The following is an 18,767-nucleotide window of genomic DNA, read 5'->3' as shown; positions in this document are numbered from 1 at the left end:
CTCTGCTTCAGGGAAAACCGGTGTTGATCCAGTCGGACAACATCACGGCAGTCGCCCATGTGAACAGACAGGGCGGCACAAGAAGCAGTAGTGCAATGGCAGAAGCGGCAAGGATTCTTCGCTGGGCAGAGAATCATGTGATAGCACTGTCAGCAGTGTTCATCCCGGGAGTGGACAACTGGGAAGCAGATTTCCTCAGCAGGCACGACCTTCACCCGGGAGAGTGGGGACTTCATCCAGAAGTATTCCACATGCTAGTAAACCGTTGGGAAAGACCAATGGTGGACATGATGGCATCTCGCCTCAACAAAAAACTGGACAGGTATTGCGCCAGGTCAAGAGATCCGCAGGCAATAGCTGTGGACGCGCTGGTAACACCTTGGGTGTACCAGTCGGTGTATGTGTTTCCTCCTCTGCCTCTCATACCAAAAGTATTGAGAATTATACGGCAAAGAGGAGTAAGAACGATACTAGTGGCTCCGGATTGGCCAAGAAGGACTTGGTACCCGGAACTTCAAGAGATGGTCACGGACGATCCGTGGCCTCTACCTCTGAGAAGGGACCTGCTTCAGCAGGGCCCCTGTCTATTTCAAGACTTACCGCGGCTGCGTTTGACGGCATGGCGGTTGAACGCCAGATCCTAAAGGGAAAAGGCATTCCGGAAGAAGTCATTCCTACCTTGATTAAAGCAAGGAAGGAAGTCACCGCGAAACATTATCACCGCATTTGGCGAAAATATGTTGCGTGGTGCGAGGATCGGAGTGCTCCGATGGAGGAATTTCAACTGGGTCGATTCCTACATTTCCTGCAATCAGGATTGTCTATGGGTCTCAAATTGGGATCTATTAAGGTTCAAATTTCGGCCCTGTCAATATTCTTCCAAAAAGAATTGGCCTCAGTTCCTGAGGTCCAGACTTTTGTTAAGGGAGTACTGCATATACAGCCCCCGGTGGTGCCTCCGGTGGCACCGTGGGATCTAAATGTAGTTTTAGATTTCCTCAAATCCCATTGGTTTGAACCACTAAAAAATGTGGATTTGAAATATCTCACATGGAAAGTGACCATGCTACTAGCCCTGGCTTCAGCCAGGAGAGTGTCAGAACTGGCGGCTTTATCTTATAAAAGCCCATATCTAATTTTCCATTCGGATAGGGCAGAACTGCGGACGCGTCCGTATTTTCTCCCTAAGGTGGTATCAGCGTTTCACCTGAACCAGCCTATTGTAGTGCCTGCGGCTACAAGCGACTTGGAGGACTCCAAGTTGTTGGACGTTGTCAGAGCTTTAAAAATATACATTTCAAGGACGGCTGGAGTCAGAAAATCTGACTCGCTGTTTATACTGTATGCACCCAACAAGTTGGGTGCTCCTGCTTCTAAGCAGTCGATTTCTCGTTGGATTTGTAGCACAATTCAACTTGCACATTCTGTGGCAGGCCTGCCACAGCCTAAATCTGTTAAGGCCCATTCCACAAGGAAGGTGGGCTCATCTTGGGCGGCTGCCCGAGGGGTCTCGGCATTACAACTTTGCCGAGCAGCTACGTGGTCGGGGGAGAACACGTTTGTAAAATTCTACAAATTTGATACCCTGGCAAAAGAGGACCTGGAGTTCTCTCATTCGGTGCTGCAGAGTCATCCGCACTCTCCCGCCCGTTTGGGAGCTTTGGTATAATCCCCATGGTCCTTTCAGGAACCCCAGCATCCACTAGGACGATAGAGAAAATAAGAATTTACTTACCGATAATTCTATTTCTCGGAGTCCGTAGTGGATGCTGGGCGCCCATCCCAAGTGCAGATTATTCTGCAATACTTGTACATAGTTATTGTTACAAAAATCGGGTTATTGTTGTAGGAAGCCGTCTTTCAGAGGCTCCTTTGTTATCATACTGTTAACTGGGTTTAGATCACAAGTTGTACGGTGTGATTGGTGTGGCTGGTATGAGTCTTACCCGGGATTCAAAATTCCTCCCTTATTGTGTACGCTCGTCCGGGCACAGTACCTAACTGGAGTCTGGAGGAGGGTCATAGGGGGAGGAGCCAGTGCACACCACCTGATCGGAAAGCTTTACTTTTGTGCCCTGTCTCCTGCGGAGCCGCTATTCCCCATGGTCCTTTCAGGAACCCCAGCATCCACTACGGACTCCGAGAAATAGAATTATCGGTAAGTAAATTCTTATTTTTTCCTCCATCTGAGGAGTTAAATGAAGTGTGTGAAGAAGCGTGGGCTTCTCCCGATAAGAAACTGGTAATTTCTAAGAGGTTACTAATGGCGTACCCTTTCCCGCCAGAGGATAGGTCACGCTGGGAAACATCCCCTAGGGTGGATAAAGCGCTCACACGCTTGTCAAAAAAGTTGGTACTACCCTCTCCGGATACGGCCGCCCTGAAGGAATCTGCTGATAGAAAACAGGAGGCTATCCTGAAATGTATATATACACACACAGGTGTCATACTGAGACCGGCTATTGCTTCAGCCTGGATGTGCAGTGCTGCTGCTGCTGCGTGGTCAGATTCCCTATCAGAAAATATAGATACCCTAGATAGGGACACTATATTGCTAACCGTAGACCATATAAAAGACGCAGTCTTATACATGAGGGATCCACAGAGGGATATTTGCCGGCTGGCATCTAAAATAAGTGCAATGTCCATTTCTGCCAGGATGGGTTTATGGACTCGGCAGTGGACAGGAGATGCAGATTCCAAAAGACACATGGAAGTTCTGCCTTATAAGGGTGAGGAGTTGTTCGGGGATGGTCTCTCGGACCTCGTTTCCACAGCGACAGCTGGGAAGTCTACATTTTTACCCCATGTTCCCTCACAACCAAAGAAAGCACCGTATTATCAGGTACAGTCCTTTCGGTCCAATAAGGGCAAGTGGGTTAAAGGTACGTCCTTTCTGCCCAGGGGCAGAGGTAGGGGCAAGAAGCTGCACCATGCAGCCAGTTCCCAGGAGCAAAAGTCCTCCCCCGCTTCCTCTAAGTCCACAGCATGACGCTGGGGCTCCACAGGCGGAGCCAGGTACGGTGGGGGCCCGTCTCAAATTTTTCAGCAATCAGTGGGCTCGCTCACAGGTGGACCCCTGGATTTTTCCAATAATATCTCAGGGGTACATGCTGGAATTCGAGACGTCTCCTCCCCACCGTTTCCTCAAATCTGCCTTGCCAACCGCTCCCTCAGACAGGGAGGCAGTGTTACAGGCAATTCACAAGCTGTATTCACAACAGGTGATAGTAAAGGTACCCCTACTTCAACAAGGAAGGGGTTACTATTCCACAATGTTTGTGGTACCGAAACCGGACGGTTCGGTGAGACCCATTTTAAATTTGAAATCCTTGAACACATATATCAAAAAATTCAAGTTCAAGATGGAATCGCTCAGGGCGGTTATTGCAAGCCTGGACGAGGGGGATTACATGGTATCACTGGACATCAAGGATGCTTACCTGCATGTCCCCATTTACCATCCTCACCAGGAGTACCTCAGATTTGTGGTACAGGATTGTCATTATCAATTCCAGACGTTGCCGTTCGGTCTATCCACGGCTCCGAGGGTCTTTACCAAAATAATGGCCGAAATGATGATACTCCTGCGAAAGAAAGGAGTTTTAATTATCCCATACTTGGACGATCTCCTGATAAAGGCGAGGTCCAGAGAGCAGTTGTTGGTCAGGGTAGCACTATCTCGGGAAGTGCTACAACAGCACTGTTGGATTCTAAACATTCCAAAGTCACAGCTGGTTCCTACGACACGTCTACTGTTCCTAGGGATGGTTCTGGACACAGAACAGAAAAAAAGTGTTTCTCCCGGAGGAGAAGGCCAAGGAGCTGTCATCTCTAGTCAGAGGCCTCCTAAAACCAAAACAGGTGTCGGTGCATCACTGCACGCGGATCCTGGGAAAAATGGTAGCTTCTTACGAAGCGATTCCATTCGGCAGGTTCCATGCAAGAACTTTTCAGTGGGACCTGTTGGACAAGTGGTCCGGATCGCATCTTCAGATGCATCGTCTGATAACCCTGTCTCCAAGGACAAGGGTGTCCCTGCTGTGGTGGCTGCAGAGTGCTCGTCTTCAAGAGGGCCGCAGATTCGGCATACAGGACTGGGTCCAGGTGACCACGGATGCCGCCTTCGAGGCTGGGGGGCAGTCACACAGGGAAGAAACTTCCAAGGACTATGGTCAAGTCAGGAGACTTCCCTGCACATAAATATTCTCGAACTGAGGGCCTTTTTTACAATGCCCTAAGTCAGGCAAAACCACTGCTTCAAAACCAGCCGGTGCTGATCCAGTCAGACAACATCATGGCGGTCGCCCATGTAAGCCGACAGGGCGGCACGAGAAGCAGGACGGCGATGGCAGAAGCCACAAAGATTCTCCAATGGGCGGAAAATCGCGTCTTAGCACTGTCAGCAGTGTTCATTCCGGGAGTGGACAACTGGGAAGCAGACTTCCTCAGCAGACACGACCTACACCCGGGAGAGTGGGGACTTTATCCAGAAGTCTTCCAACTGATTGTAAGCCATTGGGAAAGGCCACAGGTGGACATGATGGCGTCCCGCCTAAACAAAAAACTAGAGAGATATTGCGCCAGGTCAAGAGACCCTCAGGCGATAGCTGTGGACGCTCTAGTGACACCGTGGGTGTACCAGTCGGTTTATGTGTTCCCTCCTCTGCCTCTCATACCAAAGGTACTGAGAATAATAAGAAGATGAGGAGTAAGAACGATACTCGTGGTTCCGGATTGGCCAAGAAGAGCTTGGTACCCAGAACTTCAAGAAATGATCTCAGAGGACCCATGGCCTCTACCGCTCAGACGGGATCTGCTACAGCAGGGGCCCTGTCTGTTCCAAGACTTACCGCGGCTGCGTTTGACGGCATGGCGGTTGAACACCGGATCCTAAAAGAAAAAGGCATTCCGGAGGAAGTCATTCCTACGCTGATTAAAGCTAGGAAAAAAGTAACCGCAAACCATTATCACCGTATTTGGCGGAAATATGTTGCGTGGTGTGAGGCCAGGAAGGCCCCAACAGAGGAATTTCAGCTGGGTCGATTTCTGCACTTCCTACAGTCAGGAGTGACTATGGGCCTAAAATTGGGTTCCATTAAGGTCCAGATTTCGGCTCTGTCTATTTTCTTCCAGAAAGAACTGGCTTCACTGCCTGAAGTTCAGACATTTGTAAAGGGAGTGCTGCATATTCATCCCCTTTTGTGCCTCCAGTGGCACCTTGGGACCTCAACGTGGTGTTGAGTTTCCTAAAATCACATTGGTTTGAGCCACTTAAGACCGTGGATCTGAAATATGTCACGTGGAAAGTGGTCATGTTATTTGCCTTGGCTTCGGCCAGGCGTGTGTCAGAATTGGCGGCTTTGTCATGTAAAAGCCCTTATCTGATTTTCCATATGGATAGGGCGAAATTGAGGACTCGTCCTCAGTTTCTCCCTAAGGTGGTATCAGCTTTTCACTTGAACCAACCTATTGTGGTGCCTGCGGCTACTAGGGACTTGGAGGATTCCAAGTTACTGGACGTAGTCAGGGCCCTGAAAATATATGTTTCCGGGACGGCTAGAGTCAGGAAAACTGACTCGCTATTTATCCTGTATGCACCCAACAAGCTGGGTGCTCCTGCTTCTAAGCAGACGATTGCTCGCTGGATCTGTAGCACAATTCAGTTGGCGCATTCTGCGGCTGGACTGCCGCATCCTAAATCAGTAAAAGCCCATTCCACGAGGAAAGTGGGCTCATCTTGGGCAGCTGCCCGGGGGGTCTCGGCTTTACAACTTTGCCGAGCTGCTACTTGGTCAGGGGCAAACATGTTTGCTAGATTCTACAAATTTGATACCCTTCCTGAGGAGGACCTGGAGTTCTCTCATTCGGTGCTGCAGAGTCATCCGCACTCTCCCGCCCGTTTGGGAGCTTTGGTATAATCCCCATGGTCCTTACGGAGTCCCAGCATCCACTTAGGACGTTAGAGAAAATAAGATTTTACTCACCGGTAAATCTATTTCTCGTAGTCCGTAGTGGATGCTGGGCGCCCATCCCAAGTGTGGATTGTCTGCAATACTTGTACAAAGTTATTGTTGTTAAAGGGTTATCGTTGAGCCATTTGTTAAGAGGCTCAGTTGTTTTTCATACTGTAAACTGGGTATAGTATCACGAGTTATACGGTGTGACTGGTATGAGTCTTACCCGGGATTCAAAATCCTTCTTTATTGTGTCAGCTCTTCCGGGCACAGTGTCCTAACTGAGGTCTTGAGGAGGGTCATAGTGGGAGGAGCCAGTGCACACCAGTTAGACCTAAAGCTTTCTTTATAGTTGTGCCCAGTCTCCTGCGGAGCCGCTATTCCCCATGGTCCTTACGGAGTCCCAGCATCCACTACGGACTACGAGAAATAGATTTACCGGTGAGTAAAATCTTATTATTACAGAAGTCACATATTCTCCTTGCTCAGTCACTACAGCAATCTCTTATCCTACACCCTCCTCTGCCATCAGCCCTGTTCTCAGTTGGGTGTTTCTAACACAAGGCTATCCATGACAAATATCACATGTAGAGAGTTATTACACACAACACTATAATGTTATTAAAAGTAACAATTAGAAGTTTATTATTAGTGATATCCTATATATTTGCCCAACTCTGTGATTCCATACCTGGCCGTAACGCTGGGCGGAGTCACTGGCACAGATCTGGCCAGGAACAGTCCCCTCCCCATCTCCGCCCAGTCCCCTCCCCATCTCCGCCCAGTCCCCTCCCCATCTCCGCCCAGTCCCCTGTCTCCCTTCTCCCCGTACTCTCTTTGGTGACAGAGCAGCCGCTGACTGTGAGCGGAACTCACGCTCGCTCCCTCTTCCACACGCGGCAACCACCCGCATCTGTGCCCCACCCGCGGCACTCCCGCTCTCTCCCCCTCCCGCAGCACCAACATCCGCGGCACTCCCGCTCAGAGGAGTCACTTACTGTTATAACACCCGTTGCGGTCGCGGGTGAAAAGGGGGCGTGGACTCACGTAAGGGGCGTGGCTTTGCATAAGGGGCGTGTCTTCGCGTCCCGACCCCCGTTTTCGGCACATTGTGGGTCAGGGGATACTGCCTTCACCCGGACACTGCTGAATCTGCCACTGAGCAGGAGCCGGCACTTTGGTGTCACCCCTCAGAGGGTAACACCCGGGTGGGGCCTGCACCCCCGCACCCACGTTGTGGCGCCACTGCTCCTGCCCCCTCCCCCACCCGTAGCACAAACACCTGCGGCATCCACCAATCACCCACGGCACTCCCGCTCCCTCCCCCACCCAGAGCACCAACACCCGCAGCAACCAACCGCATTTTCCCCCCACCCGCGGCACTCCCACCCTCTCCCCCACCCACAGCACCAACACCCGCGCCACCTACCCACGGCACCCACCGCATCTACCCACCACCCATGGCAATCCACCCCCTCACCCACCCGCAGCACCAACACCCGCACCACCCGTGGCACTCTGTCCCCACCCACGGCACCAACACCCACTGCCCCCCCCTGCGGCACCCAACGCATCCCCCACATCCGCTCCCACCCGCGGCACTCCCGCCCCCACCCGTAGCTCCCACACCTGCAGCACCCCCCACCCCTCCCCCACCCGCTGCAACCCTGCCCCTCCCCCATACCCACCCTCACCCCCACCCGCAGCACCAACACCCACGCCACCTACCCGCGGCACCCACCGCATCCACCCACCACCCGTGGCACTCCACCCCCACCCGCAGCACCAACACCCGCGCCACCTACCCGCGGCACCCACCGCATCCACCCACCACCCGTGGCACTCAAAGCCCTCCCCCACCCGCAGCACCAACACCCGCACCACCCGTGGTACTCTGCCCCCACCCACAGCACCAACACCCGCTGCCCCCCCGCAACACCCAACGCATCCCCCACATCAGCTCCCACCCGCGGCACTCCCGCCCCCACCCATAGCTCCCACACCTGCAGCACCCTCCGCACCTCCTCCACCCGCTGCAACCCTGCCCCTCCCCAATACCCACCTCTCCCCCCCCCGCTGCACCCTTCACCCAACTCACACCACCACCGCATCTGCCCCTACTGCACCCCTGCTCCCAACTCTCCACCCATGGCACCCCGACCCTCCACTACGCACAGCACCCCTGCTCCCGCACCCCCACCCCTCCCCTACCTGCAGCACCCCCCCACCCGCCCCTGCAACCATAGCACCCTCACACCCACCCCCAACCGCACCACTCCGGCTAACTGCCCCCTCCCCCACTCCACCCCCATACCCACCTCTCCCCCGCTACACCCCTCCACCTCACCCGCACCATCACCACCGCATTTGCCCCTCCTGCACCCTCCCCTCCCCCATCCGCAACACCCCTGCTCCCGCACCCCCTCCCCCACCCGCGCCAACCCTCGGAAACCCCCGCAGCCGCCTACCACACCCCAACCATAGCACTACTGCACCAGTCCCTGCCCCCCGCACCTGTCCCCACACCCATGGCACCACACTCCCACCCGCAGCCCCCCACTCCCCCACCCACGGCACTCCCACACCAGCTTCTCCCACAATCCCTCCCACACCCATATCACCCCTGCTCCCAAATCTCCACCCATGGCACCCCGCCCCTACCCTACGCACAGGACCCCTGCTCCCCCACTCCCATCCCTCCCCTTCCTGCAGCACCACCCGCCCCCGCAACCGTGGCACCCTCACTCCCACCCAACCGCACCACCCCGCCAAATATCTACCGCCCTGCGTATGTTCAAAGCCGTGCAGAGGTTAACGGGGTGTAGCCCCTAACGACGGTGTGAAGAGCGCCCGTAGGGCGCGATGAATCACCTAGTTATATATAAATGTGTATGTATGTATATAATATAATTAGTATGCATTTTGTTAGATAATGCAGGTGTGAAATATTTGCTGCTATACAGTAGACCTGAGCTCACCAAATACAATTCGTATAAGATTCAGAAATAAAATGAAATTTGAATCTAGAACTTTAAGTAAAACAGATTAAAATCTTATCACAAATACATATCTGTATAATCATAAGACAAGCGTTTAGCACTTGTTGTCACCCTTGCATGGGCGGGCTTGTTCTTATCCACTCCAATTTTACTCTAAATCCAAATTGCGTGTCTTCCAACGCGTTTCGCCAATAGTGACTTCTTCAGGGGAGTTTTCTGTTAAAGGCTTTATCCTCAAATATCAGTTGTGTAGACCTGAAATAGTTGTGTAACCTTCAGACGGTATTTGTGGACTTGTTCATGATGAACACATTCCTAATTACTTGTGAATAATAGTTCCTGCTCTGTGCAGTTCTGAGGTTATGACTTTAGGGAATGTAATGGCCTGATCCAATATTGCTCAATCTAAGGTCTCCCAGTAGCCTTACTACATACATAAATGTGTCTTGCACTCAGTATTTTAACTAACAATAATAAACAGTGGAGTTTTAGTTCATGTATTGCTCAGTGCATTTAAGCCTGCAGCCCCCGACAAGGGACCCCACTATACTGCAGGTGCTACTCTATTACTCAAAATAATTACTATAAAAACAGCTATCACATTAGTGTTAGACTTTAGGTATGCTCTCAGCGGCGGAACAGTGGCCGAAAGGCTTGGATTGGTTTTCAGAGCACCAGTCTGACGTGCCACCACATCTCACGTGGCCCTCCTATACACCAGATCTGGGACTGTGGGACTGCTTGGCTGGGTCCATCATTGTACTGTTGGTGCAGTTCCTGATGCGTTTGGAACTATTGGTGGTTGCTAGGGGTCCTAAATGTCTGTGGTCCCGATTAGTCATGATCTACTTTCACCACCACTGTTCTGCCGCTGAGATTCTTGGTGTCCATGCTTCTTCCACTGTAGATGGATACTACTCACAGTCTACAAGGGATCACCAACAAACAAATGCCGGTCTCGGCCAAAACCTATGGATCCCTTTTGCCAGTCGCATCACGTGCACGACCCATGGTTCCATCTGAAAAATAAACAATATCTCAACAAATGTGCATTGTATCAATACCTCGGACATTCACAATGATCATCCAGTAGTTTTAGTGTCACCATCTACACGAATGTGCACATCCCGTGTCATTAATATACCCGGTGGAACCGTCCATGTTGCTGTCCGTCGCGTGCTCCAGCGCATCAAAGTGACGTCATCTGACACACGCTACGCCCGGGGACACGGAGAAAACTTCATCCACGTGACCTATAGTAACCAATGAGGACAAAAGTATCAAGTAACTTGCCAACAAAACAGTGTAACAACACCGATCAAATTCTATCCTCTTAGATATATATATCTTTCTCCGGCAGGGTCCACAGGTTATCCACAGGATAACATTGGGATATGATGACGTGACAGCGGATTAGCAACAAACGGTCAAAGCTTTCGGCCTCCCAGCATGCAACGGTCCTGTCCATATATCCCCGACTCCTGGCTCAGGCAAATCAGTTTTTTGTTTGGTGCGGCAGGAGCCGGACCATGGTCAGAGGGCTGCTGTTTTTTAGCAGCCGTAAGTTTTCTTATTTTATTTTTATAGTACAGGTTGAGTCTCCCTTATCCAAAATGCTTGGGACCAGAGGTATTTTGGATATGGGATTTTTCCGTATTTTGGAATAATTGCATACCATAATGAGATATCATGGCAATGGGACCTAAGTCTAAGCACAGAATGCATTTATGTTACATATACACCTTATACACACAGCCTGAAGGTCATTTTAGCCAATATTTTTAATAACTTTGTGCATTAAACAAAGTGTGTGTACATTCACAAAATTCATTTATGTTTCATATACACCTTATGCACACAGCCTGAAGGTAATTTAGTCTAATATGTTTAATAACTCTGTGTATTAAACAAAGTTTGTGTACATTGAGCCATCAGAAAACAAAGTTTCACTATCTCGCTCTCACTCAAAAAATTCCATATTTCGGAATATTCCGTATTTCGGAATATATGGATATGGGATACTCAACCTGTATTACTATTTTTTTTGAGTGATCTTTCTAAGCATCTTATACGCACCTCAGAGTCGCTCCAACAACTCCCCATGGGGTCGCGACAACGCTTACCCACGTGTACAGTGAGGCAGGCAGAGGTTCTGGTGACCCTTCATGGGCTACTTTGCACAGACATTATCCAATGTAGCTGAGCAGTTTATACCAGCTCCTATACCAGTGATAGGTTTCGCTATTAACCCTTACATGCAACATTCATTCTGAGGTTTATACACCTAGGGAATTGTCAGCCTCTCATAAAAGCAGCCTGAAAGGCTGGTGGTAAGTAAATCACATAGATATGATACAACATCTTCATAGTCTACACATGTTTTAGATGAGGATTCGTTGGAGGATGAGGACTCATTACACTTCAGAAGGTCTCAGTTTAGTGGACATACCTGAGCTAATTAGTGCTATGTAAGCCATTCTATCCTTAGAAGAGGCAGCAGAGCCTGTGTTAAAAACTAAGGCAACTGTGTTTAAACATCCCAAAACAGCTGATGGAAATTTTGGGTTACGCCCAGTAGGAAGTTAGAATTCCAAGAAATGGAATTCCAATTATCCTCGTCCAGCTGGGGACTGTTTAAAAAAAACAAAAAGGGAGGTGGCTCCCAAAGTAGATTCGCAGGTCTTAGATTGGTGCGAAAATCTACATTACTTTTGTTTTCAACATCAATAAATGATGTCACGGGGGTGTGGCCTGACTGGAAAGGCAGCAGGAAGCAGGATAAAGGAGCTCCTGCTTCATATAGGTCCTTTATGCCTTTTACAGCTGTCCTACGGGCTCTTTCAGGCCCTTTCTTGCCCCTCTTTGTGTTTTGACCCCCCGGTGTGTAGGTTGCAGAGCCGGGGAGCCATTCATTTGGCTTTTGCAGGTTGTGGCCTACACCTGGATCCGAAGCTGCGGACAGAAGTTGTGCAGTGATCCCACCACAGCCTGGACCTCAGCGAGGTAGCGCTGCTACTCATCGAGGGCTGTCCACTCTTGTGCCTAGCTGTTCTAGCTGTTCTGTTGGAGTCGTGTGGAGAGGCTGACTGGGGATCAGCGGTGACCGCGGCTGGAGACACAGAGCGGAGCTGCTCTCCTGGCATCTGATGCGGCGCATACTACAGGGATTGGTGGCCTCAGCAGGGACGCGTCAGGTTTGTCAGCTCACTCGCCCGCAGCCTGCCTTCTCCTACTGTCCGACCGTTGAAGCCCTGAGTCTTAGCAGCAGGGAATACACGGAGCGCTTGCCTGTCATCACTCCAACAATGTCCCAGCATCTGCCCCTCTCCTCCTAACCCATGGTGCTATGGGGGAATCTGGTGGAGCTGTGAATTATAGAGGACATGGAATGTATAGAGCGTTGAGTAACAGGACCATCTAGAGTGTCTTAAAACGTCTTCAACCATTACAGCTGGGTTGTGCGTCTGACAAGAAGAAGCAAATTATGTTGTAGTGGTCTCAGAAGGACCACCTGAATTCGAGGTACCAAAGAGATGGACAGGCGGGGCCGATTTGGTACCTTTTTAACCTTTTTTGGAGGCATGATAAGCCGGCTACAAAGAGACTGACCTCTCAGAGATAGGAAAATACAAATGATCTATAAATAAAAGGAGCAGTAGTACGCTGTCAGGAGGTTACATCAAGATGACCCGTTCAAAAGTAAACCTGATGTAATGCAACTCAAATAACACAATAATGACCAAGAAATTCCACTAGAAATGCTTCAATTTAGGGTAGTGATCCCGGTCCAGCTGTCAGGACACTTATTTATATTAAACCTTATTGAAGGCAGAAGACAGAGCATGCGATGGCCGGGCACCAGGATCCAAAATGGCAGCCATCTCACTTCCCAGTATCACTGCTGGGCTCCGGTGACTGTGGGCATCCCGTTCTGTCCCCAGCAGTAGCGGAATCTGCGCACCCGTGTGAGCGGGAGAGCAAGTGATCCCGCCTGAGCCAAAAGCGCCTCCAAGTCAAGCCAAGAATTCCTTTTTCCAATCTTATATATTTACATATACTTTTTCACCGCCTTATAACTTACTGTTGTATTGTAACATTTTCATGTTATTGCCATTGTCTATTTATACTTTTACAAGAAGCATTTTTGGATACTAATGGATTGAATAATTAGTATGTCTTTTGAGAATTTTGTTCCCAATTGATAGGGAATGGGAGACTAATATTGACACCTGGACGTAATGCACACACCAGGTCTCATCAGGCACCAGCACAGGCTTAATTGATAGCCACACACCTTTGCTCCTGATTGGACATTCCCTAGTTATAAACAACTCCAACACCCGGTTACAGGGTGTCTCACTGAGGAAGCCAGAAAGCGAAACAGCTGTCTGAGGAGACTCAGTGCAGTGCAGCCAGAGCTGGAACCACACACCCTGATATCCACGCGCAATCTTAGGTACATTTCCATTCGAGTGTCAGCCGGTGGGTCCACATGGTGGGTAACGGATCCTGCAATACCCTGCGGCATCAGGACTGTTACTACCATTAGGGTCCCAGCACTGTTACCAAACTACTTTCTTCCAGGCACTATAGGCAAAAAAGCGGTACCGCTCACCTTGCATCAATGTATTTACACATGCAAGGAAGCAGCATACACTCATAAGGGGATTGGTGCTCTTTATTTCATCTTACTGATAACATGTATCTTTAAATCTCCCTTTTTTCAATGCTCTCTCATTGTCGCAAGGAGAACTCAGAGGACATCCTGCGCTGTTACATCAGGGTGCCCGTGGGTGATCTTTTCAAAAGCAGAAGCATTCTACCTGTTTCTAACCCTTAGGTGCAGATGGGACACGCTCATTCACTGTATTAATGCATGTCACACAGTGAACAGTAGCCACCCCACTACAGCTATGATAGGCGTGCCTTTTTCTTCCCCTTTTCTGCAATCTGCAGCAGCTCATTTGCTCTTCACCTCTCTAACTCACCAATGTGACATGTGTCAGAGGATAGATTGGATATTTACCCTGGTTACATTGATTCCTGCATATTGAAATGATGGATATATATGAAGAGCAATAGTGATATATATATATATATTTTTTGCTACAGCTTGTTTTTGAGGCATACTAGATACGTCTGCCCAGACAACTTCAATTAGTAATATCCTGCCTGTACCTGAGATACGGATCAGGGTGTTATTTATAGTGGATACTCGATACCAAGAAATTATTTACTAATATAAGGCTTACCGGTTTCCTGCACTGAGAAAATTAACAGTATTTGCACTGTAACATTTACAAGATTATTATTATTCTTTGTTTATATTATGGATATTTATATCCTAGATCCTGAATAAATACTATGATTATTTCGCTACTACCTCTTTATAGGAACCAATGACATGCAATTGATGGGGAGACTGCACTTACTATGAAGTTTGAACACACACTAAACCATCATTGTTACTTATTTACTCTACGCCAGTAGCATTTATTACGAGAGACTGAAGTATTGATGGTAAATCTATCTACAGTGTTTCTGTTTCCTGTGTTAGCCGACTATACCAGCTTACTATTTGTCTCCTTCTGTTAGGGGACTGTTAAGGCTAACTGTTGCAGGAGCTAGTGTCAGTATTTATCATATTGGCCCTGACTGCGTCAGGCATATCTCCCCATGGCGTGTTCATACCACACGCAAACCTAGGTGTGTTTTTTTTTGTCATTTTTTTGTTGTTTTCTATTGTTTTGTCATTTTTGTATTTGTGTGTGTATGTTTTTGTCCCAGTCCTGGTTGGTGGCAACAGCTTTTAATGGTAATTAATAAAAGTTAGATTTTATGCAATATTTTTCAATGAGTGCCCCCAAAAAACTAGAGTATTTTCCTCTTCTTTTCTGGTATTCTCTGATGTGTAAAAAGATCTAATTTCCGTGTAAAACATTTCCCACATTCTGACCAAAAAATGGCTTCTCACCTGTGTGACTTTTCTGATGTGTAAAAAGATCTAATTTCCGTGTAAAACATTTCCCACATTCTGAGCAAGAAAATGGCTTCTCACCTGTGTGACTTCGCTCATGTGTAACAAGTTGTGATTTCCAGGTAAAACATTTCCCACACTCATAGCAAGAAAATGGCTTCTCACCTGTGTGACTTCTCTCATGTTTAATAAGATCTGATTTGTGTGCAAAACATTTCCCACACTCAGAACATGGAAATGGTCTCTCACCTGTGTGACTTCGCTGATGTGTAACAAGTTGTGATTTCCAGGTAAAACATTTCCCACACTCATAGCAAGAAAATGGCTTCTCGCCTGTGTGACTTCTCTCATGCTTAATAAGATGTGATTTCTGGATAAAACATTTCCCACACTCATAGCAAGAAAATGGCTTCTCGCGTGTGTGACTTCTCTCATGTTTAATAAGATGTGATTTCTGGATAAAACATTTCCCACACTCAGAACATGGAAATGGCCTCTCACCTGTGTGACTTCGCTGATGTGTAACAAATTGTGATTTCCAGGTAAAACATTTCCCACACTCATAGCAAGAAAATGGCTTCTCGTCTGTGTGACTTCTCTCATGTTTAATAAGATGTGATTTCTGGATAAAACATTTCCCACACTCATAGCAAGAAAATGGCTTCTCGCCTGTGTGACTTCTCTCATGTTTAATAAGATGTAATTTCTGGATAAAACATTTCCCACACTCAGAACAGGAATACGGCTTCTCACCTGTGTGACTTGTCTGATGTGTAACAAGAGCTGATTTCTGTGCAAAACATTTCCCACACTCAGAACAGGAATACGGCTTCTCACCTGTGTGACTTGTCTGATGTGTAACAAGAGCTGATTTCTGTGCAAAACATTTCCCACACTCAGAACAGGAATACGGCTTCTCACCTGTGTGACTTGTCTGATGTGTAACAAGAGCTGATTTCTGTGCGAAACATTTCCCACACTCAGAACAGGAATATGGCTTCTCACCTGTGTGACTTCTCTGATGTGAAACAAGAGCTGATTTCTGTGCGAAACATTTACCACACTCAGAACAGGAATATGGCTTCTCACCTGTGTGAATTCTCTGATGACTAACAAGATCTGATTTCGATGAAAAACATTTCCCACACTCAGAACAGGAATACGGTTTCTCACCTGTGTGACTTCTCTGATGTCTAATAAGAACTAATTTGTATGCAAAACATTTCCCACACTCAGAACATGGAAATGGCTTCTCACCTGTGTGACTTCTCTGATGTGTAACAAGAACTGATTTCTGTGTGAAACATTTCCCACACTCAGAACATGGAAATGGCTTCTCATCTGTGTGACTTCTGTGATGTATAGGAAGATCTGATTTCCGTGCAAAACATTTCCCACACTCAGGACATGGAAATGGCTTCTCACCTGTGTGACTTTTCTGATGTCTAATAAGAACTGATTTGTATGCAAAACATTTCCCACACACAGAACATAGAAATGGCCTCTCACCTGCCTTACCGGTCTGTGGGTTAATAGGCTTTGTGTTCTGTGTAAAACAATTGGCATCTATAGCACATGGAAACTCTGTATCTACTCTCAGAGCTGTACCAGATACACCAATATCAGAGTGATCAGGAGAACATTTTGCAGGATCAGGGGGACCAGCTGATAGAGCTGGATGTATAATTGGGGTAATGGGGTTATCTCCTGGAGATTCTTGTCTACTGTCATCTTTTATTTCACAATCCAGGGATAACATTAGATGTCCTTCTGAGATATTCCTGCTTGTGTGTCCATCTGCTGGAAATAAAATACATTATGGAAATGTGACTTTTCTGTAACAATATTAATCTTGCAAAGAATAGGAGACAACTCTCTGGGACAATTAATTGTAAATGGGTGTGTATAATAAAACAACTTTTAATGAAGGCTTTATAATATTGTCTCAGATGATCATTGTGTCCACCCTCCTGAGAACACTCACAATAACAAATGTAATATAATAAGACTCAGATACATCTCTCTTGTACTGGTAACTAACCATGAAGTATAAATGGAGATGTAGTCACTCGCCAAGTCCTATGTCAGCACCAATGTAAAACAATGGATGGGGAACATATCGTATGAACTGGAGATTCTAGATGAACAATAACATCAGTCATATGAGCTGATGGATCAGAGAAATGTCTCCTAACGTTACTCCTGGAAGCATTGGTAAGGTAGCATTCCTATATGTGTGTGCTCATATGCTGGTAAGCCTGTACAAGTGTTACTCACCCTTATATAAGGTATATTGCTACAGCAGAGTAGGTGTGAAACAAGGTACTTTACATGCAATACACCATATGATACCCTGTAATCATCATCTGCTAGGCTATAATCTACTTTCTCTTATGTCCTAGAGGATGCTGGGGTCCATTTAGTACCATGGGGTATAGACGGGTCCTTTGGGAGCAACTGGCACTTTAAGAGTTTAATAGTGTGGGCTGGCCCTTCCCTCTATGCCCCTCCTACCAGACTCAGTTTAGAAAATGTGCCCAGAGGAGTCGGTCACAGCTAGGGGAGCTCCAAGGGGGTTTCCTAGTTTTTATTTTTATTTTCTAGAGTTAGGTTACAGGAAGGCTGCTGGCAACAGCCTCCCTGCTTCGTGGGACTTGGGGGTGGGGATGTCGGGAATAGGAACCAACTTCCTGAAGAGTCAATGGTTCTCTACTCCGCTGACAGGACACTGAGCTCCTGAGGGTGCGGATCACAAGCCCATGAGGCGACTGCTCACTCCTGCAACACGGCCGCCACCCCCTAACAAAGCCAGAAGAAAAGTGGCGAGTATAGCGCCGGCATCCCGGTTAGCGGCAGGGTGTGGCGGCACAAGGGTGGGAGCGCAGCTCTGAAAGGCTGTGCTCCGGAAAGGCTCAGCAACATACAGTGTAGGTGCTTTGAGGGGCGTCCTGAGCCAGCACGGATAAACCCTACACTGGTCACGCAGCTAACAGGGGCTACTCGCCCTGTTAGCACTAAAATCCTCAGGCCAGTAAAAACAATTAGTGCGGGAAGCCGCTCGACATTACAAGGGGCGGGGCTTCCTCTCAGAGCGGATCCAGCACTCACCAGCGCCATTTTCTCCCTGCAGATCATAAGAAATAGGACACTGACAGGGAGCGCTGCCCTCTTTATTAAGGTTAGTCAGCACCGGGCTTTTATCATAACTACCTACAGGGGCGCTGTGTGGCTGGCTCCTTATACTCTGTGACTCTCTGAAGGTACTCTGGGGGAAACTGTGTCCGACATTTTCCGGTGTGTGTAAGTGTGTATATCCACATTACCATGTCTAAGGACTCTGTGTCCTGTGCTGCAGAGTGTGTATCTTCTCCTGAGGAGTCTATTCCATGTACTCGGGACTGCAATGTGTTGTCTCAGCCTTCTGAATCCGAACCCCCATGGGTGGATTCTTTAAGGGGAATGATATCCCAGATTTAAACATGGATGTCACATAATAAGAGACGCAGTTTTTGAGACAATCTGTGGAGTGTTTGAAATATTCAGCTCCCACTACTTCATCTAAAACCCACCTACATACCCCAAAAAATGTACACTTGCCCAGATAATGCAAGCTGACACTGATACCGACTCTGATACAGGGGACGGTGATGGGGATATGCAGTGGGGGATGCATCCATTGCTAAAGGGGTGCAGCTAATGATTGAAGCCATTAGGGATGTTTTGCATATTTCTGAGAAGGTCCAGAACAAGTAGAGGAATCTTATTTTACAGTGAATAGTCCTCGCTTACCTTCCCTGCTTCTAAGGAGTTAAACTCCTTGTTTGAAAAATCCTG

General features: G+C 48.1%; 2 protein-coding genes across 2 annotated transcripts in view; one reads left to right on the top strand and one right to left on the bottom strand.

The window, feature by feature from the left end:
• Positions 1–18,767, top strand: part of LOC134984491 (oocyte zinc finger protein XlCOF22-like) — a 350,792-nt gene that overhangs the window by 229,164 nt on the left and 102,861 nt on the right. The window lies entirely within an intron of this gene.
• Positions 14,974–18,767, bottom strand: part of LOC134984496 (zinc finger protein 850-like) — a gene marked incomplete at both ends in the record, with an annotated part of 147,111 nt that continues 143,317 nt past the window's right edge. Inside the window, one exon of the mRNA XM_063950063.1 lies at positions 14,974–16,442. Coding sequence (XP_063806133.1) covers positions 14,974–16,442 — 1,469 coding nt within the window. The remainder of the gene's footprint in view (positions 16,443–18,767) is intronic.

This window comes from Pseudophryne corroboree (assembly GCF_028390025.1).
Source record: "Pseudophryne corroboree isolate aPseCor3 chromosome 3 unlocalized genomic scaffold, aPseCor3.hap2 SUPER_3_unloc_6, whole genome shotgun sequence".
NCBI lineage: Eukaryota > Metazoa > Chordata > Amphibia > Anura > Myobatrachidae > Pseudophryne > Pseudophryne corroboree.
The sequence above is the reverse complement of the archived record's forward strand: the minus strand, read 5'-3'. Positions and strand labels throughout refer to the sequence as shown.